Here is a 26,306-nt window from a genome sequence, read left to right as displayed (position 1 = left end):
CGCTTGGTGGGTTGGGGATCCTGTGTTGCTGCGGCTGTGGTGTAGGCCAGCAGCTGTAGCTCTGATTCGACCCCTAGCCTGGGACCTTCCATGTGCCGTGGGCATGACTCTAAAAAGCAGCAAAAAAAAAAAAAAAAAAAAAAACCACAAAAAACATAAAACCAAACAAAAAAACAACATAGGAGGTTCCCATTGTGGCTCAGGAGAAACGAATCTGACTGGTATCCATGAGGATGGCAGGTTGGATCCCTGGCCTTGCTCAGTGGGTTAAGGATCAGCATTACAGTGAGCTGTGGTGTAGGTCACAGACGTGGCTCAGATATGGCATTGCTGTGGTGTGGCATAGACCAGCAGCTGCAGCTCCGATTGGATCCCTAGCCTGGGAAACTCTATATGCCTTGGGTGTGGCCCTAAAAAGATAAATAAATAAACAAGGTCATAGAAGACGGAATAAGATAATAAAGATTTATTGAAATGGTATTCTCATATGATACACCTGATTTAAGACAATATTTTCATAATCATGATGCAAATAGTATTTTTAATGGCTTTTACCCTAGGTTACAAGAAAGGCTTAATAAATTTTGCAAATTAAAAACACTACAGGCCTCATTCTTTGACCTCAGCACTGAGAGGAAATAACAAACCTCCCTAAAAATTAATAATACAAGGTTAAACACATAAACAAAACAGCAAAAACTACATGGAAATATAAACATACTTGCCTAAATAGTTAAGGTCTTCCTTGATAAGGAAAATAATAAAAAACAAAATGAGAAAAATGAAAACTCCACATGATGTTGCCAGAGCAGCACTCAGAGGTAACTCTTGGCTTTATATGCTTTCAAAATTTAAGAGAGGCAAGAAACAAACAAAACAAATCCAAATCCAGTGTTAGTCTCAAGAAGATAGGACAAGAAGAATAAACAGCCTTAAGGAAAACAAGAAGGAGGAAACAATAAAAAATAAAAGCAAAACCAATGAATTAGAAAACAGAAAGCACTAGCAGTAATAAATAAATCCAATCATTTATGGGGTCAGGAAAAAATCAAATGCATAAAAAAGAAACTTAGCAAAGGATACAGAGAAATATAAAAATATAAGAGAATATTATGAACAGGTATACGCTAATTAAAAGCCTAAAGAAATAGACAATTTTCTGGAAAACTATAAATAACCAACACTGACTTAAGGATAAAAGGAAAACTGGAATGGGAGTTCCGATTGTGGCTCAGTGGTAACGAATCCGACTAGTATCCATGAGAATGTGGCTTCGATCCCTGGCTTCACTCAGTGGGTTAAAGATGCGTTGCTGTGAGCTGTGGGGCAGGTTGCAGACGCAGCTCGGATCCTGTGTTGCTGTGGCTGTGGCACAGGCTGGCAGCTGCAGCTGGGATTCAACCCATAGCCTGGGAACTTCCATGTGCCTTGGGTGTGGCTCTTAAAAGAAAAAAAGAAAACTAGAATGGACCAATGACTAAAAAAGAAATAGTACTGTTATTACTTTCAATTTCCATTCTATTTTTCACCTCCAAACACCACAGATGTTTTATAAATGATTAGTTTTAAAACTTAAAGAAATATATACTATATTTTCATGCTATGTAAACCACTTTTTTTTTTTTTTTTTTTGTCTTTTTGCTATTTCTTGGGCCGCTCCCGTGGCATATGGAGGTTCCCAGGCTAGGGGTCGAATCGGAGCTGTAGCCACCGGCCTACGCCACAGCCACAGCAACGTGGGATCCAAGACACGTCTGCAACCTACACCACAGCTCACAGCAACGCCGGATCGTTAACCCACTGAGCAAGGGCAGGGACCGAACCTGCAACCTCATGGTTCCTAGTCGGATTCGTTAACCACTGCGCCACGATGGGAACTCCCTGTAAACCACTTCTGAATACAGAAAATAGTGGCAAACTGCCCAACTCATTCTATACAACTATATACTGGACACCAAAATCTGACAGACACACACCCAGAAAACTGCTAAACCACTTTCATTTACGAATATAGATGTAGAATTCTTAACTAAACTAGAAATAGAATCCAAATGCATATTTAAAGAATAATTAACACTAAACAGGGAGTTCCCATTGTAGCTCAGTGGAAATGAATTTAATGTCTATGAGGACACAGGTTTGATCCGTGGCCTCACTCAGTGTGTTAAGGATCCATCGGTGCTGTGAGCTGTGGTGTATGTAGGTTGCAGACAAGACTTGGATCTGGCACTGCTGTGGCTGTGGTATAGGCCAGTGGCTACAGCTCTGATTCAACCCCTAGCCTGGGACCTTCCATATGCCATGGGTGGGCCCTGAAAAGACAACAACAACGAAAAGAATAATTAACACTAAACAAATAGAGTTTAATTTAGAAATCTTAAGATTACCATTAGGAAAGTTGTCTAAGCAGCATAGATTAAATTAGAAAAATATAATATTTCTTTTTTCGTTTGTTTGTTAATATAATATTTCAATACATATTCTAAAGCATGTGCCAAATTCGGCAACAGTTTCTTATTCAAAAATAAAACAAAACTCTTTTTTTTTGGCCATACCAGTGGTATGTAGAAGTTCGGCCATAGGTTAACACAACAGTAACCAGAGCCACAGCAGTGACAACACCTGATCTTTAACCCATTGAGCCACAAGGAACTCCAAAACAAAACTTTTTAAAGAGCAATAGTTTAAGGATGCTTCCTTAACGTGACACAGAATATCTACTTAGATTCCACAGCAATATTATACATAGTTTAAAAATTCTAGAGGCTTCCCATAAAATCAGGAATAAAACAGGTGGAGTTCCTTAGCAGCTCAGCAAGGTAAGAATCCAGCATTTTCATGGCCGTGGCTTCAGTCACTCCTATGGCGCGGGTTTGATCCCTGGCCCTGGAACTTCCACATGCTGTGGGTGCAGAAAACAAAACAAAACAAAGCAAACAAAATATGAATGCGTGATATCACCACTATTTCAAAAAATATCTCTGAAAATTTGGGTCAATTCATTGAGATGTAAAACAAAAAAAGAAACGTGGGAAAAGAGATGACATTACTTGTAAAAGGTATTATTATAGATCTGGAACAATCAAAAGAATCAATGAAAAGATGTTAATCAGAGAGTTCAGTAGTTTCCGGATAGAAGATAAGTGAATCAAAACTGATATATTTGTATATAACAATAACATTTAAAAGAGAATAAAAGAAAAGAAAAAGGGATTTAATTCCTAATATCACTAGCCAAAAACAACAAAACAAACAAAACCTAGGAATAATTTTAGTGAGCAATGTTCTTAATATAAGCAAATCACACAATTTTAGAAATATAAAATAAAGCTTGACTACCTAGGGATGCATACCCAGTTCTTAACTTAAAAGGGCTAAATATAGTATGTTAATTCTCCTCACATTAATTAGAAATTAAATGCAATTCCAAGCTATGTGATAACGTAAGTTTTTCTTATAATCCTATTCTAAGGTTGGTTTTAAAAATACAAACACTACAGGAGTTCCCGTCGTGGCACAGTGGTTAATGAATCCGACAAGGAACCATGAGGTTGTGGGTTCGATCCCTGGCCTTGCTCAGTTGGGTTAAGGATCTGGCGTTGCTGTGAGCTGTGGTGTAGGTCGCAGACGTGGCTCAGATCCCACGTTGCTGTGGCTGTGGCATAGGCCGGTGGCTACAGCTCTGATTCGACCCCTAGCCTGGGTACCTCCATATGCCACAGAAGCGGCCCTAGAAATGGCAAAAAGACAAACAAACAAACAAAAAAATGCAAACACTACAATAATAAATCACATACCCAAACTTATGAAGCTGTGGCTGTTAAAACATGGTAGTATTGGTACAAAAATAGAAAATAGGTGTTTTGTAAGAAACTATTATGGGATAAAGGTTGTCACAATTTTTTTGTCACAAATTTATATAGAAGAAAAAACTATAAAGGTGTCTGATTATTCTCTTGAAAGAATCAAGTTAGATACTTCGAAATCGCATCAAAATTAATTCCATATCATTTCAAAAGCTATACTTAAAAATACCGACCATAGACAAACTAGGAAAAAAACCTTATGTAGTGACTGCTGAGTAGATGGTGGAAAGATTCAAAAGGAAAATACTGGTAGATTTGGTCACTCATAAACAAAAACTATTTGTAAGTCAGAAATATCATAATGAGGGGTTCCCGTTGTGGCTCAGTGGAAATGAATCCGACTAATGACCATGAGGTTGTGGGTTCAATCCCTGGCCTTGTTTAGTTGTCATGAGCTGTGATGTGGGTCACAGATGCAACTTGGATCCTGCATTGCTGTGGCTGTGGCACACACTGGCAGCTGTGGCTCTGATTCAACCCCTAGCCTGGGAACCTTCATATGCTGCAGATGCAGCCCTAAAAAGCAAAAAAAAAAAAAAAAAAAAAAAAAAAAGTTTGTTTTGTTTTGCTTTTGTTTTAGGACCATACCTAGGACCATACCTGTGGCATACGGAAGTTCCCAGGCTAGCTGCCAGCCTATACCACAACCACAGCAATGTGGGATCCAAGCCACATCTGCAACCTACACCACAGCTCACTGCAATACTGGATCCTTAACCCACTGAGCAAGGCCAGGGATTGAACACTCATCCTCATGGATATTAGGTTCGTTACTGCTGAGCCACAATGGGAACACCCAAAAAGTTTTAATGACATATAAAAATTCTTAGGTAAAATGTAGCATGTAAAATAATGACAACAATTAAAAGACAAAAAAGTCAGGAGTTTCCTGGTGGCCTAATAGGTTAATGATCTGGCATTGTCACTAGTTTGACATGGTTCAATCCCTAGTCTGGGAGCTTTTGCATGCCGCAGGCATGGCCCCCCAAAATAAAAAATATATCACCGAAAATTTTCCATATCCTGCCCCCACCCCCCTAAAAAAAGACAAGAGGGAAACACACTCAAATAGTTTTGGGTGTTTGGGTATGTGGTTCAACATTACTTTTTCGTTTCCGCATTGTCTTGAAGATGTCTATAAATGTCTATTTCCAATAAAGGAACACACATATAATAAAGGCCATTTTTTAAAGATAAAGGAGATACCAGACTTATAATACTTTAATTTTGGATGGGGAGAAGGATGCTGGAGGCAGCCCAGAGTTTCTCAATATTATCAGCACATTTGGTTTACCTGAGAAGATTTTAGATCATCTGACTCCAGGGACCCACCCCAGAACAATCAAATCAGAATACCTGGGGAGGAGTTCCCGTCGTGGCGCAGTGGTTAATGAATCCGACTAGGAACCATGAGGTTGCGGGTTCGGTCCCTGCCCTTGCTCAGTGGGTTAACGATCTGGTGTTGCCGTGAGCTGTGGGGTAGGTCGCAGACGCGGCTCGGATCCTGCGTTGCTGTGGCTCTGGTGTAGGTCAGCAGCTGCAGTTCCGATTAGACCCCCCAGCCTGGGAACCTCCAAATGCCTCGGGAGTGGCCCAAGAAATGGCAAAAAGACAAAAAAAAAAAAAAAAAAGAATACTTGGGGAAATGGCCTGGGAACAGGTGTTTTTTTAAAGCTAGGCTGGTGATTCTCTGTGCAGCACGGCCTGATAAGTACTTAGGAAACCTCTCAAATCATTGCTTTCCAAACTTTAATGTTCAAATGAATCACCTGAGAACCTTGCTAATATGCAGATTCTGATTTGGCAGGTTTGAGCAGAGTTGAGATTCTATTTTGCTAACAAGCTCCCTGGTGATACTGATCTGGAACACACTCTGAATAGCAAGGCTTTTATCTTACCAATTATGGGCAAAATATTTCATTTATATTTTATGCCATATAGTTATGATATTAGCTCTATGTATTGGTGATATTATGCTTCATGATTTTACAGATGAGGAAGTGAAGGCTTAGAGAAGTTATACCAAAATCAGATGGGCTTCGCAACTCCAACCAGCCCTTGCCTCTCTCCCTGTCACAAAGAGAAAACTTAACTGAAGCTTTGCAAACAGATGCACCAGGATTAAAGCTAGATAGCATTTAGGCTTATAAAACCTCAGGAGTTCCTGTTGTGGCACAGCGAAAACAAATCCAACTAGTAACCATGAGTTTGCGGGTTCAAGCCCTGGCCTCACTCAGTGGGTTAAGGATCTGGCATTGCCGTGAGCTATGGTGTAGGTCACAGACGCGGCTCAGATCTGGTATTGGTGTGGCTATGGCGTAGGCTGGCAGCTACAGCCCCAGTTAGACCCCAAGCCTGGGAACTTCCATGTGCTGCAGGTGCGGCCCTAAAAAGCAAAAATAAATAAATAAAATAAACCTCAAATGGCTAAGCATAAAAATCCAGAAGATGGTAATAGATATTTAAAAGGCCAGACTCAACTCAAACTGACAAGGTTAAATACTGGCTAGAACATATGTTTTTAGTGGGTTCTTCTCTCTCTCACTCTTTTACTATTTTTTTAAAATTATGATAAAAAATATGCAACATAAAATTTGCCTTTTTTTTTTTTGGCCTTTCTAGGGCCACACCTGCGGCATATGGAGGTTCCCAGGCTAGGGGTCAAATCAGAGCTATAGCCGCCAGCCTACACCACAGCAACACGGGATCTGAGCTGCATCTGCAACCTACACCACAGCTCATGGCAATGTTGGATCCTTAACGCAGGGATGGAACCCATGCCCTCATGGATGACAGTCGGGTTCATTAACTGCTGAGCCATGAAGGGAACTCCAACTTTGCCATTTTTAAGTGTATAATTTGGAGCCATTTATTATAGCCACAGTGTTGTGCAACCATCTCTATTTCCAATGGCTTTCCATCTCCCCTAAACACAAATTCTACAACCATTAAGCAATAAATCCCCATTCTCCCTCTTTCCAGCTCCTGGTAAATTCTTTTTGTCTCTGTGAATTTGTGTATGTTAGATATATCATATAATTGGAATCATATAATAGTTGTCCTTAGGGAGTTCCCTGGTGTTCCAGTGGTTAGGATTCGAAGCTTTCACCACCGTGGCCTGGGCTCAATCCCTGGTTTGGGTACTGAGACCCCATATCAAACCACTGAGTGCTGCAGCCAAATAAAAAAGTTGTTCTTCTGTGTCTGGCTTATTTCACTTAACATAATGTTTTCGAGATTCATCTATGTTGTAGCATACATCAACACTCCATTCCTTTCCATGGCTAACAAAGATCACATTATGTTTATACATTCCTCTGTGGATGAACATTTGTGTTGTTTTCACATTTTGGCTACTGTGAATAATGCTGCAATGTTTTTTGTTTTTGTTTTTTTTCTGTTTGTTTTGTATTTTTAGGGCTGCACCCATGGTATATGGAGGTTCCCAGGCTAGGGGTCTAATCAGAGCTGTAGCCACTGGCTTATGTCACAGCCACAGCAACGCTGGATCCGAGACGCGTCTGTGACCTACACCACAGCTCACAGCAATGCCGGAGCCTTAACCCACTGAGAAGGGCCGGGGATCGAACCTGTGTCCTCATGGATGCTAGTCAGATTTGTTTCGGCTGAGCCATGATGGGAACTCCTGAATAACACTGCATATAATATGAATACTGCATATAATATGAATACTGGCATGTAAATATCCTGTTTGAGTCTGTTTTCAATCCTTTCTGGTATAGATCAAGGACTATAATTGCTTGGTCAGATGATAATCCTACGTTTTAACTTTTTGAGGAACTGCCAAAATCTTTTCCACAGTGGTTGCACCATTTACATTTCTATCAGCAATGTCTGAAAGTTCCAATTACCCCACACTCTCCCCAGTACTTGTTTACAATTTTTAAAAATTATAGTCATCCTCTAGGTGCAAAGTAACATCTCACTCTGGTTTATATTTACATTCCCCTGATGGCTAAAGATGTTAAGGAGCTTTTCAAGTGCTTGTTAGGCATTTGCATGTCTTAGAGAAATATCTATTTGAGTTCTTTGCCCATTTTTTAAAATTGGGTTGATTTTTTTTTTGGTTGCATTGTATAAATTTTTTTGTATATCGTCTATATATGAAGCCCTTATCAGATATGTGCTTTGCAAATATTTCCTCCCATTCCATCAGTTGTCTTTCACTCTCTTAAATAGTGTCCTTTTAATTTTTTCCCCTAATTATGAAATAAACACATGCTTGATTAGAAACACTGGAAAGTATTAAAGAGTTCCAAAAAGTATAAAGAATCAGAAAAAGCAACTAAAAGTTGCAAATAAAAGTTAACTGTATTTTATATTTTGGCATATTTGTGTTTCATGATTTGTGGCAGTTATTATGTACTTTATGTATGAGAATGAACCTGTAGGTATAATTTTGTATCCTGCCTTTTTTTTCCCCCCCTTAGGGCTGCACCTGCAGCATGTGGAGGTTCCCAATCAGAGCTGTAGCTGTTGCCCTACACCTCAGCCACAGCAAAGCCAGATCTGAGGCTTGTCTGCAGCCTACACCACAGCTCATGGTAACGCTGGATCCTTAACCCATTGAGCATGGCCAGGGATCGAACCCATGTCCTTATGGATACTAGTCGGGTTCATTACCACCGAGCCATGACAGGAACTCTGTATCCTGCTTTTCTGAAACTGTGAAAACTTAATGGCTACACATATTCTACCATATAGGTATACTCTATTTAACTCTTCCATAATGTTGAAAATATGTTATTACCAATATTTTTCTATTAATAAAATGCCAAAATTAACATCTTGTTGTCTAGATTTCTCATTTTCTTCCTATCTAATGGAATTCAAGAAGTAGAATGACTAGATAAAGGGCTTGCAGCCATCCCTGACTTAAAGTATAGCTTCTGCTAAAATGCAGATATCCCTGGAATGGTCAGCAAGCCTTAGCCAGCTTAACATACACTAACTCCTACCACCCTGAGATGCTCTCTCGTAACATTATATTGGTTCAGATAATAAGATATCATCCTATAAGGGGTCACTAAGGGAGAGAGACTCAAGATGTGTTTATTAAAGACAAAAAAAGGGCAGGGAAAGCAAGAAAACCAGCAGAGACAAGTTGGAAGTAAAGGATTCTCCTGCATAGAGCTCAGGAGCCCTGTAGGATGTTGAGCACATTGGGGAGGAAAAGGAGACAGGAGAGCATGAAGACATGAAGAAAAAAAGAAAAAAGAAAAAAGAAAAAAAAAAACATCTTGGCCACAGCATCGTTTTCTCTCAGGCTGCTCCTAGTTCCCGGTTATGTCTGTAAATGCTTATTGCCAGCCATGCAGATTCTCTGACTAGGTCAGCAAGCAGCTTGACCAGTGATATGAACTTCAGATTCCCAAATGAACATGAGTGTGAACTGGTGAATATCATGTAAAATTTTAGTGACTGAGTCTTCTTCCACAGCTGAGAGTTCCTACATCTGTAAATACCAGACACAAACAGCTAAAAACTTTATGATTAGATTTTTTTCTACTTACACCATTTGAAAGGGACGTGCACTCTGGAGTTAAAGATGGAAACTTCTCCTTGGAACAATTTGTTTGCACAATTAAATAATTAATCTCATAGTTCCATCCGGCCACCACCTGAAACAATTTTGGATTCACTGTTTAAAGGGAAGCTTAAACATTATTCACAGTGTTAGGAGAACCTTAGAATACTGCCTGGCATTTCATAAGTTCTCACAAATATGAACTATTATTATTACTAGACAAAAGTCATTACTCAATAAATATTGAGCACTTCAACTTTCATTCATACGTTCAACACAACACACACACACAGCTACACATCTGAACATGAAAAGTGACTTATAGATGGAGTTACAGTATTTCCTAAAGTTAGATCTAGCAAAATTTCCTCTGGATAGTAAGAAAAAAAAGGGGTCTGTTGAATTTTGTGAAATACTAATAACGCTTTTCCAGATGGATAAAGAAAACTTTGGAGCTGGAGTAGTTTTTACCAGTAGGTCCTCAGCTTCCCAGACTGTCAGGCAGTAATATTTCTCCCGCTTTATGGAGGGCGGGTCCCACCCTGAAAGCTGGATATGGACAGAATTGAATAGAACATGCATCTCGCATGAAGGCAAGTTGGGAAGTTCAGTTAAAAGCAGGATGGCTGCTGATTCAAGTGGGTTGCTCATAATTAGAGGCTGAAATCCAAGAGGCCCCATCAGCTGTCAGTAAAGGCTTCATGAAGTGAGGCAATAAAAAGACCAGATTTATAAGTATTTACTTTTTTCTCAGATAAAATGGAAACTATAATTTAGAGGGTACCCACCAAGCCGAGCCAATCTTTGGAGTCACAATTTAATATCAGGGGGCCATGTCTGTCTCATGATAGCTAGTGATGATAGAGTCTTCTTAAAACCCTAAGGTCAGAATGACTTTTCCATTCCACCATCTCTAGGAGACCGTGTAATGCTGACCACCTGTTCGTTTAAAATAAATCTCATGGGGAGGGGATCTGATTAGCCTCCTTTCCCCCTTCACACCCTGCAATAACTGGATCACTTTGCCTGAAGAGAAAGCCTTTGCCTCCTGAGTCAGCCGCGTGGGAACACGGAAGAGTTCCTCACCACTAGCTGTGGAAAAATACGTTTTCCTCCACTGATGGTTTATTTTAGGTAATGAGATCCTAAACCACAAAGATCTGAAAGATGCTTACAATACTGTAAGAAGTGAAAAATTAGGAGCTCCCGTCGTGGTGCAGCAGAAACGAATCTCACTAGGAACTGTGAGGACAAGGGTTCAATTCCTGGCCTCCTTCAGTGAGTTAAAGATCCGGTGTTGCCGTGAGCTGTGGTGCTGTGGTGTAGGTCGCAGACACGGCTAGGATCCCACGTTGCTGTGGCTGTGGTGTAGGCCAGCAGCTGTAGCTCCGATTAGACCTCTAGCCTGGGAACCTCCATATGCCTAGGGTGTGATCCTAAAAACACAAAAAGCCAAAAAAAAAAAAAAAAGTGAAAAGTTAAAGAACAAACCTGTCTTTGGGCACTTTTTATTTCATGAAGATGAAAGAGGTGGAGATGATCACTCTTGTTGTTAAAGTGTTGAATGGTGTGTCTCAGAACAGGTTGCAGTTCAGGGCTTGAGGTTGATATGGGGTGCAGGCAGCCCAGACAGTCATACTGGGCTGTCACCACAGGGCCCTCAGCTTGACAAAAAACAGGCAAAAGGACAGTATTAACAAGAGAAACCTCCACTCTGATACATCGCCCTTAATAAGTAAATACTTTAGAAGGCTCCGATAAACAAACTTTCTAGTAAATCCTAGTACGCTCTAGAAAAAGAGAACATAAGACCACTTTTTAGTCAGAGGGAAGACCTATCGTTCACTTTTGGACATCCTATATACATTCTATTGTGCATAATTATTGCATAATTATTTTAAATTTATTTTGAAGTCATTTATTTTCATTTTTTAAGATGTCTTTTTCTTTTCTTTTTTTTTTTTTATGGCCACGCCCACAGTACATGGAAGTTCCCCAGGCCAGGGTTTGAATCTGAACCACAGTCACGACCTATGCCATAGCTGCAGCAATGCTGGATCCTTTTACACTGTGCCAGCTGTGGGTTGAACCTGGGCCCCACAGTGACTGGAGCAACTGCAGTTAGATTCTAAACCCACTGTGCCACAGTGGGAACTCTTTTTTTTGTATTTTGAAATAATAAAAGTTGTTTAAAAAAATCACAAGATCTTTACACAACTAAAAAAACCTGGAATTCTTTAATATTATCAAATATTCTGTATTCAGAATACCCTGGTTGACTGGAAGTTTTTCTTCTAATATTGTGACAAAATATTCATAACATGAAATTTACCATTTTAACGATTTTGAGTGTAAAATTCAATAACATTAATTATATTCACCATATTGTAAAATCATCACCACTACCAATTTCTAGAAATTTTTAAATAAACCCAAATAAAATATCTCTACCTAATAACCAGTAATTCTCCATTCCTCTCTTGCCTGAGCCTCAGGTAACCACTGTTCTACCTTCTGTCTCCATGAATTTGTCTCCTCTAGGTACTTCATATAAATAGAATCATACAATATTGTCCTTTTGCGCCTAATTTATTTCAATTAGCATAAGGTTTTCAAGGTTCATCCATGGTGCAGCCTAAATAAGAATTTCATTTTTAAGGCTGAATAATTTTCCATTGGATGTACATACCCATTGGATGTGTGCATAATTACATCTATATACCATGTATGTGTGAGCTGTTCATCTGTTGATGGGCATACAAATTGTTTCCACCTTTTAGCTACTGTGAATTATATGATTGTTATGAATGTTGGTATACATGTACCTATTTGAGTTTCTGCTTTGGATTCTTTTGAATATGGAATTGGAAAATATATGCTAATTCTATCTTTAACTTTTTGAAGAATCCACAAACTGATATTCATGGTGGTTGTACAATTTTACATTCCCAACAGCAAACACAAGTGTTCTAATTTTTCTGCATCTTTACCACACTAGTTAATTTTCACTATCCTATTGAGTGTGAGGTTGTAACTCTTTTTTGTCTTGATTCAAATTTCTCCAGTGGGTAGTAATGTTGAGCATCTTTTTATGTGCTTATTGGTCATTTGTATACCTTCTTTGGAGAAATGTCTGTTCAAGTTCTTTACTAATATTTTTGATGGTGTGGTGTTGTGTTATTATTAGGGAACTCTTAAAGTCATTTTAAATTACAGAAGTGATGCATGAATTTATCCTCATAAAATTTAAAGCATTACAGATATATTATTATTTATTTTTTAGTGTTAAATAAAGCTCCTTGAAGCCTGGCTCAGGATTTAATACATATTGCTTTTTTTTTTTTTTTTTTTTTTTTTAGGGCTGCAGCTGTGGAATATGGAAGTTCTCAGGCTAGGGGTCAAATTGGAGCTATAGCTGCCAGCCTACACCACAGCCATGGCAACATGGGATCCGAGCTGAGTTTGCAACCTACACCAGAGCTCATGGCAATGCCATATCCTTAACCCACTGAGCAAGGGCAGGGATTGAACCCAAGTCCTCATGGATCCTAGTCGGGTTCGTTAACTGCTGAGCCATGAAGGGAACGCCAACAATACATTTTGTATCCATGCAAATAAACATATATTTCATACCTGCTGTAACAAGCCCTGTGCTGAGGTGGGCGGTGTGGATGTGTGAATTGGTTAGAGATGTTCACTGCCATGAAGGATTTGGGCAAAGACAATGGGGAGAGGTGGAACTGGAGAGGAATCATTTCAGTATAATTGGGCAAGAGCTTGGAAAAGCAGTGACCCAGAGTGAGCCCAGGGAAGATTTTTCTGAGGAAGAGAGGCTGAGCTAACAACGGTGGAGGGCGGTCAGGGCCAACCTCACAACCTGAGGTGTAAGCCTGAGGAGAAGGGGAAGTTGAGGCGAGGACAGCCCTGTGGGACATGGTGTATACACATCTTACTAGGGCTTGAAGCGGGAGGCAGGGAGGGTGAGGCAAGGTCTGAGCAGTCGGTAGAGAGGCCTCTGCTTGCTGTGAAGCCTGGGCTGAGTTCTGTAGGCAGGGATTCCTAACTCTTCCAGAGTCATGGGCTTCTTGGGGACCTTAATGTGACCGATGGCGCCCCCCCCACAGGAAAATGCACATACTTACAATCTTCTCATAATTTCAAAGATTCCTAGACCCTCTGAAGTGAATTAAGAATGGTCTGCTGGGAGTTCCCACTGTGGCTCGGGGGGTTAAGAACCCAAGATAGTGTCCATGAGGATGCAGGTTCGATCCCTGGCTTCACTCAGTGGATTAAGGATCCAGCATTGCTGCCAGCTGTGGTGTAGGTCACAGATGTGGTTCAGATATGGTGTGGCTGTGGCTGTGGCATAGGCCTGCAGTTGCAGGTCTGATTTGACCCCTAGCCTGGAAACTTCCATATGCCACAGATGTGGCTGTAAAAAGAGAGAGGGGAAAAAAAGAATGGTTTGCAAACAAGAGAACAGACTTGTGGTTGCCAGGAAAAGGGAATTGGGGGAGGGATGGAGTGGGAGGTTGACGTTAGCAAATATAAGCTATTACATAAGGAGGGAATAAACAAGATCCTACTATATGGCCCAAAGAACTATACTCAATGTTCTATGATAAACCATAATGGAAAAGAATATTAAAAAAAGTGTAGGAGTTCCCGTCATGGCTCAGCAGTTAACAAATCCGACTAGGAACCATGAGGTTGTGGGTTCGATCCCTGGCCTTGCTCAGTGGGTTAGGGATCTGGCGTTGCCGTGAGCTGTGGTATAGGTTGCAGATGCAGGTCGGATCTGGCGTTGCTGTGACTCTGGCATAGGCCGGTGGCTACAGCTTCAATTAGACCCCTAGCCTGGCAACCTCCATATGTCACGGAAGCGGCCCTAGAAAAGACAAAAAAAAAAAGTGTGTATATATGTGTGTGTGTGTGTGTAATTGAATGACTTCATTGACTAATTATAGCAGAAATTACATTATAAATAAACTATAGTTCAATTAAAAAAAAAGAATGGTCTTCTGTAAGAAGCAGGGGCATTGAAGGGGTTTTAATAAAATGATGTAAAATACCTTTAAAAAGGGAAAGAGTTTGCATTCAATTTCCAGTGTTCAGAACAGAGAGCCCTGGCTCACTGGACAGTAGCAGCGCATGTGTAAAAAGGGGAGGTGATGAGAGTCCTAGGCCCCGTGGCCCCAGGAGCTCTCCCTGCCCAAGCACCTAAGATCCCAACAGAATCCAGAGGCCAGCTGTGTTCTACGCAACCCTTCTCGCAGCTGTTTCTTGGTTTTGCTTTTTTTTTTTTTTTTTTGTCTTTTGTCTCTAGTCTTTTTAGGGCCACAACCACAGCATATGGAGGTTTCCAGGCTAGGGGTCAAATCGGAGCTACAGCTGCCGGCCTACACCACAGCCATAGCAATGCTGGATCGGAGCTGTGTCTGTGACGTACACTACAGCTCACAGATCCTTAACCCACTGAGCTGGGGCCAGGGATCAAACCTGCAACCTCATGTTTACTAGTCGGATTTGTTTCCCCTGAGCTACAATGGAAATTCCTGTTCCTTGGTTTTCCTCTCCATCAGTCTGTGTCAGGAAAAGTTTTACCCAGTGAATATTTATATCTTTCCCCCTCTTGCCCCTACCTCCTTTCCTTGCAGTAGTTAGGTTGGATCAGAGTAACAGGCAATGTTCAAATACCAGAGGGGATTACATGGAAAAGGGGAGGAAATGACTGATGGAAGAACAACAACAACAAAAAAAACCGAACAGGAGGTGAAAGGGGAAATGGAGAAAAGCCCAGAGGCTAGTTCACCTGACCTTGACGGCAGGTATAGGAGAAGAGATGGAGCAGCCTTTTGAGGGTCAGGAACAGAGAAAGATGCAAACTCAGTTTTTCTGGGTGACAAAATGATTTTCCACCCTGCCCCAACATTTCCAGAGAGATGTTTTTTAAATTAAAACAAAAATTTAAAAATTTGAATTCCAAAACACATCTAGCCAAAAAGGTTTCAGATAGGAGATTATGGACTGGCAATAATTTCCGAAGCTGTGGTAAATGGCTTTTTTTTTCTCATGGTGCATACATGCTGTGCTCCAGGTCATGTGAAAATCTGCTTAACAGAGTTTTTTTTTTTTGTTTTTTTTGTTTTTTTTTTTTTTTGGCTTTTTGTCTTTAGGACCGCATCCGTGGCATATGAAGGTTCCCGGGCTAGGGGTCTAATCAGAGCTACAGCTCCTGGCCTATGCTGCAGCCATAGCCACACCAGAACTGAGCCACGTCTGCAACCTACACCACAGCTCACGGCAACACAGGATCCTTAACCCACTAATCGAGGCCAGGGATCAAACACACAACCTCACGTTTCCTAGTTGGACGGGAATTCCACAAGACAGTATTCTTAAACTGAATAATAAAACGCTTCCCCTCCCCCATAAAAAGATTTTAATTACTTGTGATTTCTATTGTTTTGAAATGCTTTTCTTTTTCCTTTCTTTCCTTTTTTCTTCCCCCCTCCCCCACCTTTTAGGGCTACACGCAAAGCATATGGAAGTTTCCAGACTAGGGGTTGAATTGGAGCTGCTGCTGCCGGCCTACACCACAGCCACAGCAACGCCAGAGCCATGACCTACTGAGCTCACAGCAACAATGGATCCTTAACCTACTAAGTGAGGCCAGATATTGAACCCAGATCCTCATGGATACTAGCCAGGTTCATTACTGCTGAGCTACAATGGGAACTCCCATGTTTTCCTTTTTTTTTTAAATAAGCATTTTAATTGTTTTTATTTTGGTACATTTTATTTATTTTTTATTTTATTATGGCCACATTCATGGCATATGGAAGTTCTTGGGCCAGGGATTGAATCAGAGCCATAGCTGCGACCTATGCTGGATCCTTTAACACTCTGTGCCAGGCTGGGGCTTGAACCTGTGCCTCTGCAGTAACCCAGCCACTGCAGTTGGATTCTTAACCCACTGAGCAACAGCATGAATTCCATTTTAAAGTACATTTTAAATTCTAACCATAAAGTATTTCAAAAACAGAAAGCGATCACAAAATATCATGTTTGACAACTATGCCACTACCATCTTAATTTAATACTTATTAACATTTTCCATCTTCTTTTTGGGCCTTTTTTGTAAGAAAATTTTGATACAACTAAAATACCTCTACTCTGTTACATTAGCTTTCATCCCTCCCCAGTGATCTTCACTGTCTTGAATGAACTGTTTTTCTTTGATGCAACTTCTTGCAAGAATAGGAGCTCAAGGGATGTAGTTTTTGTGGGTTCCATATGGATGTCTAAGGCCAGAATAGAACAATTACCACTATGGTGAAGTTCAATAGTTATGGATGAAGATGCTGTCCTGGAGCACACATACAAAAACACTATCTTGCAGAAGGCCAACTCCAGAACAGCTTTTGTGATTGACATCACCTAGATGTGCTCATCTTTCTGTACCTAGAGCCTCTGCCACAAGAGGGAAGGAGCCAATAGTGGTTATCTGTTGAGAAGCTGCTCCCTGCTTCAATTCTAAAGATATTTTGTTGAGGGTCTAACATACCAATTCTGCTAATTACTAGCTGTGGGATATTGGGCAAGATACTTGGGCCTCTGTTTCCTCATCTGTAAACTGGGGATATTAAGACTTGCCTCACAGAGTTGTGAGGATAAGTTATCTTAAAACACAGTGAAGTGATCAGAACTATGGCTGGTAATAATCACTCCATGTATGTTAGCTATTATTACTTTTATCCTGATTATCGTTAATACACTACTGTGATTACATTTTCAGGTATATCATCTAGTTTTATTCTTTTTTTTTATTTTTTAAGGGCCACACCTGTGGTATATGAAAGTTCCCAGGCCATGGTCCAATCGGAGCTGAAGCTGCCACCCTACACCACAGCCACAGCAATGCTGGATCCTTAACCCACTGAGCAAGGCCAGGGATCAAACCCTCATCTTAATGGATACTAGTCGGTGTTCATTGAGGTATTCCTGAGCCAAAACAGGAACTCCTCATCTAGTTTCATTCTAAACAATCTTGCAAAGGGCGAATTATTGTGATCTCCTCTTCCTGGTAAGGAAAAGCAAAGGAAAGAAGGTGAGAGCTTCGAAAGATTTCACACTTGATCTGACCTCAAAGCCTGTGCTTTTTTGTCACGCTAGGATGCTGCCTACAAGTAAAGCCAGTTCTGTACCTTCTCATCCTTCCGCACACACGTAAGACAATGCACCTCTTGAGGAAGAGAACCAGGACAGCGCTGACAGAATGATTGGCATGAGCCTGGCCCCACCTCAGGATACTGGCGCACCACCCCTCGAGCGCCCCCTCAAGGCTGCAAATGGTATCGCCACTGCTGCCCTCTGCAAGGAAAGGGTCTTGGAGCCACACAGAAGAACATCATTTTTCCCCCAGGGCAGTACGGCCAGACACTCAGCTACCTGGAGTAATCTGGCAGGTCTGGGTAGCCACGGAGAACTTCTCATTGCCTCTCTTCGCCACGGTTACTGTGCATTCTCCTGTGGCCTGAGAAGAAGAAGAGAGATCATTTATCTTCATCTTTCAGATGAAATCCACCTCGTACTATTGCTAACTATGGCTCTCCTTCTTTAAAAACATGTCAAGATTTTTTTTCCCACAGTTTTGAGACACAAGAACGAATGTCTTTCAGGCTAGTCATTACTTTATAGAAGCCACTGATATTCATGAGCTGTCAGAGGAGAGGTGGTATAAATGATGAGGTTTTAAAGTATAAATCTTTGTTTTGAGCCTTGGAGAGAATTCTTTTTCACCAAGATGCACACAATGCCTGAGAAACAGGCTGCTCAACAATTTTCTTGGTTTACCTTCCAATTTCAGGGTCCACACTGCATATAGGATGCCAGTGTTATGACATTAAGTCCTGGCAGGTACCAGCCTAGTCCCTCTTAATTACATCAACTGTGCTGTGCCCACAGGTCAGGCTTAGGTGAAGACAGCCATTGTTATTAAAACAAGATCCTTTGCATAATGTATCTCACTGCTTCCTGCAACCACCAGATGAAGTCAATTTTATCTCCCTTGAGGAGGGAGCACACGGTTGCCAGGGGTCAGCTGGCTGGAGGGAGAGCAGGATTCTTACTCAGGCCCGTGCAGTTGAAGCACCCACTTGCTCTCCTCACCAGCCCCTGATCTTGGCTCACATATTGATCTGTTCTCTCTCCGAGGCCCGGCTGGTCGTTAAGTTCCTCTTCCTAAGGGAGGGTTTCCTCCATGTGTAAGTCGCTGGCCTCTCCAAGCCCTTCTGTCTATGTGAGAATACAGATATCAGGCATTTGTTCTACGTAGTTGAGGGTTTATGTGCATCCCTTAAAAACAGTGCAACAATACTAATCATCCCAAGCACCCTAGAAAAGTCTGGCACACTCTGCAGAGAAAACTGGAGGCTCGGGAACCATCAACACACTTACAGCTTGTGCAGGGTCTTTGTAATCACAGTCCTGCCAGGTTTTGTCACTTTGAACAAGACAGTCGCCCTCCTTGATTTCGTACTTGAAGGAATAAAATATGTCAGGATTATCCTGAAAAACAGCAACCAAAGACACCTTGGTTTCATCTGACTGACCCAACAGCATTTGAGTGGGAACTGGTACAGTTATGAATATTTAATCTTGATTTGATTCAATTAGGGCAAAACCTTTATTAAAATTATTGAAAGTTTATAAATATTTACTTGGAAGAATGTTCATAATATACTATTTACAAATATGTATAGATATATATATATTTGGTCTTTTTTCGTCTTTTTAGGGCTACACCTGCGACATATAGAGGTTCCCAGGCTAGGGGTCGAATCGGAGCTACAGCTGCAGGCTTACACCACAGCCAGAGCAACACTAGATCCAAGCCAATCTGCAACTTAAACCACAGCTCAGGGCAATGCCAGATCCTTAATGCACTGAGCGAGCCCAGGGATCAAACCCGTAACCTCACGGTTCCTAGTTGGATTGTTTCCACTGTGCCACGACAGGAGCTCTGTATAGATATTTTAGAATAAAAAACATATTTGCCGTGGATATCCGCCAATACTAACTGTTGCTTAAGAATACCACAATTCACACAATTACACAATTTTGTGAAACAGAAAGGCTGGACTTGGAGTTCCCATTCTGGCTCAGTGGTAATGAACCTGACTAGTATCCATGAGAATGCAGGTTCAATCCCTGGCCCTGATCAGTGGTTAAGTATCCAGCATTGCTGTGGCTGTGGTGTAGGCTGCAGATGCAGCTCCAATTCGATCCCTAGCCTGGGAACTTCCATATGCCACAGGTGCTGCCCTAAAGAAAGGGTGGATGTTACTTTAAGAAAAAAAGCAAAACAAAATACGACCCTGAGCTTTTTCCTTTTTCCTTATAATGTCAAATGGCTGTGATTTTTACCCCTACCTAAGTAATCAACTACTTAACTATCACAGAAACACAATGTTTTATAGTGAAATTCATTTAACAAACTACTGAAAGATTACCTTTTTTTTTTTTTTTTTTTTTTTTTGTCTTTTTAGGGCTGCGCTGGCAGCATATGGAGGTTCCCAGGCTAGGGCTCGAATCAGAGCTGTAGCTGCTGGCCTACGCTACAGTCACAGGAAAGACTGCATTTCTTTTTTTTTTTTTTTGTCTTTTTTCTTTTTTTTTTTTTGTCTTTTGTCTTTTTGTTGTTGTTGTTGTTGCTATTTCTTGGGCCGCTCCTGCAGCATATGGAGGTTCCCAGGCTAGGGGTTGAATCGGAGCTGTAGCCACCGGCCTACGCCAGAGCCACAGCAACGCGGGATCCGAGCCGCGTCTGCAACCTACACCACAGCTCACGGCAACGCCGGATCGTTAACCCACTGAGCAAGGGCAGGGACCGAACCCGCAACCTCATGGTTCCTAGTCGGATTTGGTAACCACTGTACCACGACGGGAACTCCCAAGACTGCATTTCTTAAAGTCACACACCCTGTCAGGGTTTGTCTCCATCCTGAGTGCATCAATATGTGATTAAAAAAAAAAATGCTAAAGGAGTTCCGTCATGGCTCAGTGGTTAACGAATCTGACTAGCATCCATGAGGACACAGGTTCAATCCCTGGCCTCACTCAGTGGGTAAAGGATCCGGCGTTGCCGAGAACTGTGGTGTAGGTCACAGACGCTGCTCACATCCTGCGTTGCTGTGGCTCTGGCATAGGCCGGCGGCTACAGCTCCAATTAGACCCCTAGCCTGGGAACCTCCATATGCCATGGGTGCAGCCCTAGAAAAGACAAAAATAAATAAATAAATAAATAAAATAGAAATAAAAAATCTACTAAAAACCAATTAGAACTTGGCTGTTACCTTGATGCATCAGTCATACAGACTTCACGGTAGATATTTTGTCCAGTGCAGTAGAACCAAGTTAATCCCATTTATAATTCCTTTTAGACATACGACTCCTTTCCCCCAGCTTAACCGAGGTATAATTTTCAAGTAAAAATTGTCTATCTTTAAGGTGTACAGTAGTGATGAATTGATACACATATACATTTTGCAACCACTACCACAAATAAGCTCATTAACATACCTATCACCCCACATAGTTACTTTTATTTTTCCAGTGAGACTATTTAAGATCTAGTCATTTAGCAAATTTCAAGTATACAATACAGTATTAATTATAATCACCACACCATACTTTAGATCCCTAGGACTTATTCATCTTATAAGTTGATACCCTTCGACCAGCATCTCCCCATTTCCCCCATCTCCTAGTCCCTGGCAAACACCATTCTGCTTTCTGTGTCTGTGAGTTAGAATTTTTATTTTTTATTTTTATTTTATTTATTTATTTATTATTTTGCTGCACCCATAGTCTGTGGAAATTTCTGGGCCAGGGATAGACCTGGCTCCACAGCAGCAACCCAGGCTGCTGCAGTGACAATGCCAGGTCCTTAACGCGCTGCGCCACAAGGGAACCCCGAGTTAGAATTTTTAAGATACCATATATAATTCAGATCATACGGTATGTTTTCAGCTGTACCACCTGAAGTACCCCCCTCCCCCGAAGTCTAAAGGTCTATATTTTAGTCTAGGGCTAGTTACCCAGTAAACCCTCTTGCTGGTAGCCAAGTTCCTAGGTTCATCGACTGCATAGTCTCTTTCAAATTACTTCATCTGCTTGTTTGATTTCACCCTGGAAAAGTGCTGCTCTGATCACCCAGGACTAGTCACACCCTTCCCTTCACCCCAGATGTGTGTGGTGCGGGGGAGGGGGGTGCCTGGGCTCCCAAGTGACAGCACAAACCCCAAATGACCTCAAAGTTAAACCCAGCTCACTCACAATTTTGGTGACTTCGGTTATTCGGTACAATACAAACTGGTTGCCACTTTTGTTTCCACTGTTATATTTCTTCAAAGCCGTGTCCACAGCCTTAAATACATCTTGGTGGTTGCAGTCAATTTCTTGCGAAGACTCCTGAGTTAAACTTGGTAGCAGCCTGGAGCAAAGGAAAAGGATGGCGATTAATTTCATGATATAAGTTTCTCTCTGGGACTTTTACCCAGGGTTGGGAGCCAATTTAGATGCTGATTTTAATTGTCTTCAGCCTCTGTCTCCTCCAGGTTCTCCTGATTCTGCCTCAGTGCTCTAGGGCCCTGGTTGATTCCTGCTGCCATGTACTGTTTGCCCTTCTCCAAAAGGACAAATGGCCCTGCTGGGTTATACAAGAAGATTTCAGACTGAAACATTACAACACTGGGGTTGTTGACCTGCTTGTTTACATTTGGGGAGCATGTGGGAGCACAGAACACATTTCCTGGTGATTGCATAACTTTCTCCAGCGAATCAGAGCAGGTTCTAATAAGGGAGGAGGGGAAAAAAAAAAACACTAACCACCTCCATTATTCCCTCGTGACTTTCCCAAAGCCATTTATGAAGGTCACTGCATGTGACAACAATGCAACAGTGAATACAACCTGCAGATATCTTTCAATAAAATTTCTTTGCAGAGAACCGGCTGCTACCGATCATATTGCACAATGGGGGCACCCACGCACAGGGACGTAGTGAGTGCTGGGGGTCCCACACCAGGATACTGGTGCAACCAAATGTAAAACATGGATATTCCTATAATGTCTCTGGCCAAGCCAGCCTCTCTCCACTCACTTTCATTAATTCTAGAAAGGAATGAGTTCCCTTTGTGGTTCAGTGGTAACAAACCCGACTAGGATCCATGAGGATGCTGGTTCAATCTCTGGCCTCGCTAGGATCCTACATTGTTGTGGCTGTGGCATAGGCCAGCAACTGTAGCTCCAATTCGATCCCTAGTGGGGGAACTTCCATATGCTGCACCCGTGGCCCTGAAAAGCAAAAAAAAAAAAAAAAATTCTAGAAAGGAAAATGCCCTCCCCCTCCCCCGCCACTCCATATACCCCAGGGTGGAGGAGACGGGGAAGAAGCATAAGAAGAGATGGTTTGGATGAAGCAAACCACCCCCAATTCTTTCTTCTTGTTTGGTGGATATTTCACTACAAAGCCACCTGTTTGAGAAAGACTGGCTATTAGGGGAGAGGCAAAAGTAGTTAAAGACAAGAGCTAGTTCCTAGTGGATGTTTGTCTTGCCACCCCCAGAAACATATTTGACTCCTTCATTGTTGTTGATAGGGTCTCTAGCTTGGCAAGTCTCCCTGAGAGTCCCTGGAAAAGACAGGTCATTGTGGGCTGAGTAGTGGCTTTGTAGTGGAGTGGCAGGAACACGAACGTCGCAGTAAGTCCAACCTTTATTCCAGTCTAGCTCTGCTATTTAATTGCTCTATGATCCTGAGCAAGTCAGGGTTATATAAACTTTCTGAGCCTTGGTTTCCTCACCTGTAAAATGTGGGAAATCATAGCATCTTAATGGGTTTTTTGGAGGAGGGAATGAGTTAATATGTGTACAGGGTCTGGTAATTAGTTCTTATAAATTATGTCTCCATTTAGAGTGGGTTGGTTAAGAATCCCTGACTTATTGAAAAGGTTTCAGATGCATGGTGATGGCAGAAGGTAGATTCCAGTGTGTGTGGCTTGGGGAGGCATGTAAGAAAAAAGCTAAGGGTAGAAGAAACTTGAGGAAGTTCTTAGGCTGGGAAGATGGAGGGACCCACAAAGAGGAGGAAGCTGAAGCAGGGGGAGGGAGGAGGCTGCTGGAGGTGCATGGTCCACGAGGAGCCGGAGAGAAATTCAGGGCTGGTCATGGTGGTGTTTCAAGTGAAGACTCAAAGGCAGGACTTGGAGGAACGTGGTCAATAAAGACAAAGTTCCAGTTATAAGATAAATAAGTACAAGGGATGTAAGATGCAACATGGTAAATCTAGTTAACACCGCTGTCTGATCCATCAAAAAGTTAAGAGAGTAGATCCTAAGAGTTCTTATCACAAGGAGAATCCCTTATCTTTTCTATATGAGATGACAGATGTTAACTAAAACTATTGTGATAATAATTTCACAAAATATGTAAATCAAAGCATCATGATGTACACCTTAAATTACACAGTGATGAATGTCAATTATTACTCAATAAAACTGGAAAGAAGTTTAAAAAACCCCCACAGGACTTGGTGTATACAGGCAATATATAAATAGGAAAGAACATGGCTTTGGAGGAAGCCAATCCTGGTTGTAATCCCACACCTACAATTTACTGACCATAATAACATCCTAAGAAAATAATTAAGCTTTCTCTGGGCCTCATCTTTCTTTCCTAAAAAACGGTAGTGGTGGCAGCCCGTTTTCCTTTCTCCTTGGAATACAGCTAGACTTCGTTTCCTGCAGCCACAGTGACCATAGTCAAAAGGTTTAATAACTAATATAATACACACACTGATCAATCAGACCAGATTGGTCCCCAGCGAGGCACCTGCTGAATGTTGGCCCTGCAGAATCATATTCCTCCATGATGGTGTGGACACAGGGTTGGTTGCTTGAATAGGGAGTGGAGAAAGTTGAAATCCAGGAAGACCCCAAAAATATATCACATAATTACTCACAAAAGAATTTGAGCAATATTTTATTATTTTATTAAATCCCTTCTCAAACATGGCTTGAGTTCTTGAAAATATCACCTGGAAAACATAGGATTGAATGCCCTCAATGCATTTCAATTAAATGCATTCATAACAGGCAAACACTATTGCTATGGGTGAATGATGGGGTAAAAAACGATTCCTACTTTAAGAGATCACACAGGATCTTATATTGTGCTAGAGGTTTAGAGAATATACCATTGATATCTAGATTTTTCTTTGGTTACATGGTAGCTAAAAAGCATATGATTGTTTTTTTATTATTTGTTATAATTACTAAATTGTGGGACTTGGATTAGGACCTGGATCAATATCCTTCAAAGTCACACTCTTTCCTATTATACTCCCATATATGCTGCCAAGCCTGTTGTGATGGAGTGGGACACTTAGGAGTCTTCTTGGAGCAGACCCCCACCCCATGTCGGCTGCCTGCCTTTGGTTTGTAGAAAAAAGGCTTTAGTCTCCTAGACCTTCCCTGAGTTCCAAAGAGCAGATTCAAACTATTACTAACTAGGGAAATGAGGGAATGCAGAAATGAAGGGAAAGCAAGCCCCAAAGAATCTTTATTTGTTTTAAAAAATTTTAATTATAGTTGATTTACATTGTTCTATCAATTTCTGCTGTACAGCAAAGTAACCTAGTCATACATATATATACATTCTTTTTCTCACATTATATTTCATCATGTTCCATCACAAGAGATTGGACATAGTTCCCTGTGCTATACAGCAGGACCACAGCGCCTATCCACTCTTAATGTAACACTTTGCATCTGGGAGTTTGGGGTTAGCAGACCCAAAAGAATGTTTTCCATTGACTGCTAGCTTAAACCAATGCCTTGATTTATGACCCCAAACTCTCCTGTGGCTTCAACCAGCTGGCCTCAAGCTGGCTTAAAATTGATGATGCCAGGAGGGTCAATTAAGAATGGAAACTCCTGAACCATCACGAAGGTGCTAAGAAATAACAAAATGCCTCAACCATTGCTGTTGCTCTATCCTAGTAAGAAGTTAAGGGATCTCTAGCCCATGATTTACTGGATCGATCACCATTGCCAAGGACACATCAAGTCACAAGAGGGTGCAAAGATATCTGCAACTGAGGTCTTAACAGGAAGCTGAAACCACAAAGGTCCCCTGCCCCCCTTTACCTTTTTTGCCTGTAAAAACTTTGTACCCTGGCGAGCCATCAGGATGGATTTGAGGTGAGTCTAGGTCTCTCATCTTCCAAGTTGATGCCTCCGCATCTAATCAACTTTTCTCTGATCCAAACTGACATTTCTTTCGGCCATACGGTGCATCGGGCACACCAACTGGGGTTCAACAACACTGTTCTTGGGTCTTTACTTTGAATCACCATGAGACCAGCCCTGAATTCCTCTCCAGCCCCTTCTGGATGGTGCACCTCCAGATGCTTTCTCACTTCCCCAGCTTCAGCTTCTCCATCTTTGTGCATGTCTCCTTCTTCCCCACCTAAGAACTTACCCAAGTCTCTTTCACGCTTAGCTTGTTTTCCTCCACGCCCTCCCCATGAAATCTCCCTGCTGCTATCACCATGCACCTGAAACCATTTCATGAAGTCAGGTAGAGAGAATCTAAAGTCATACTAGCCTGTGTTTAAATGCTCGAGCCCTGATTTGGGAAGACAGGAAAACAAAGAGGATTTGAGTGTGAAAAAGGAGTCTGCTGGCACCCGAAATTAATGAAGTTATATCTAGCCTGAAGAAAAGACAGGAGTTTTGAAGCAGAGGACACCTCTACCCTGCTTTCTGGGGACATAGTCTGGTGGCTGCAAGATCTCAGGGAAAGAGAACAGCCACTGGTCTCTCTGGGC

General features: G+C 41.5%; 1 protein-coding gene across 3 annotated transcripts in view; it reads right to left on the bottom strand.

Annotated features, from left to right (window-relative positions):
• The window catches only part of KNG1 (kininogen 1), a 36,109-nt gene extending 13,917 nt beyond the window's left edge, over positions 1-22,192 (bottom strand). For 2 of the 3 annotated variants that reach the window (XM_003483288.3, XM_005652370.2), the window contains exons 1-5: positions 21,754-22,186; positions 18,874-18,984; positions 17,866-17,950; positions 10,906-11,078; positions 9,401-9,508 (exon numbers count right to left, since the gene is read on the bottom strand). In XM_003483288.3, the coding sequence (XP_003483336.1) occupies positions 9,401-9,508; positions 10,906-11,078; positions 17,866-17,950; positions 18,874-18,984; positions 21,754-21,945 (669 nt within the window). In that variant the 5' untranslated portion in view covers positions 21,946-22,186. Of the gene's footprint in view, positions 1-9,400; positions 9,509-10,905; positions 11,079-17,865; positions 17,951-18,873; positions 18,985-21,753 lie in introns of all 3 variants that reach the window. The other variant, XM_013988208.2, reaches the window with a different exon arrangement.

Source organism: Sus scrofa, chromosome 13 (genome assembly GCF_000003025.6).
Source record: "Sus scrofa isolate TJ Tabasco breed Duroc chromosome 13, Sscrofa11.1, whole genome shotgun sequence".
NCBI lineage: Eukaryota > Metazoa > Chordata > Mammalia > Artiodactyla > Suidae > Sus > Sus scrofa.
Note: the sequence above shows the minus strand (reverse complement) of the source record. Positions and strands in the feature narration are given on the sequence as shown.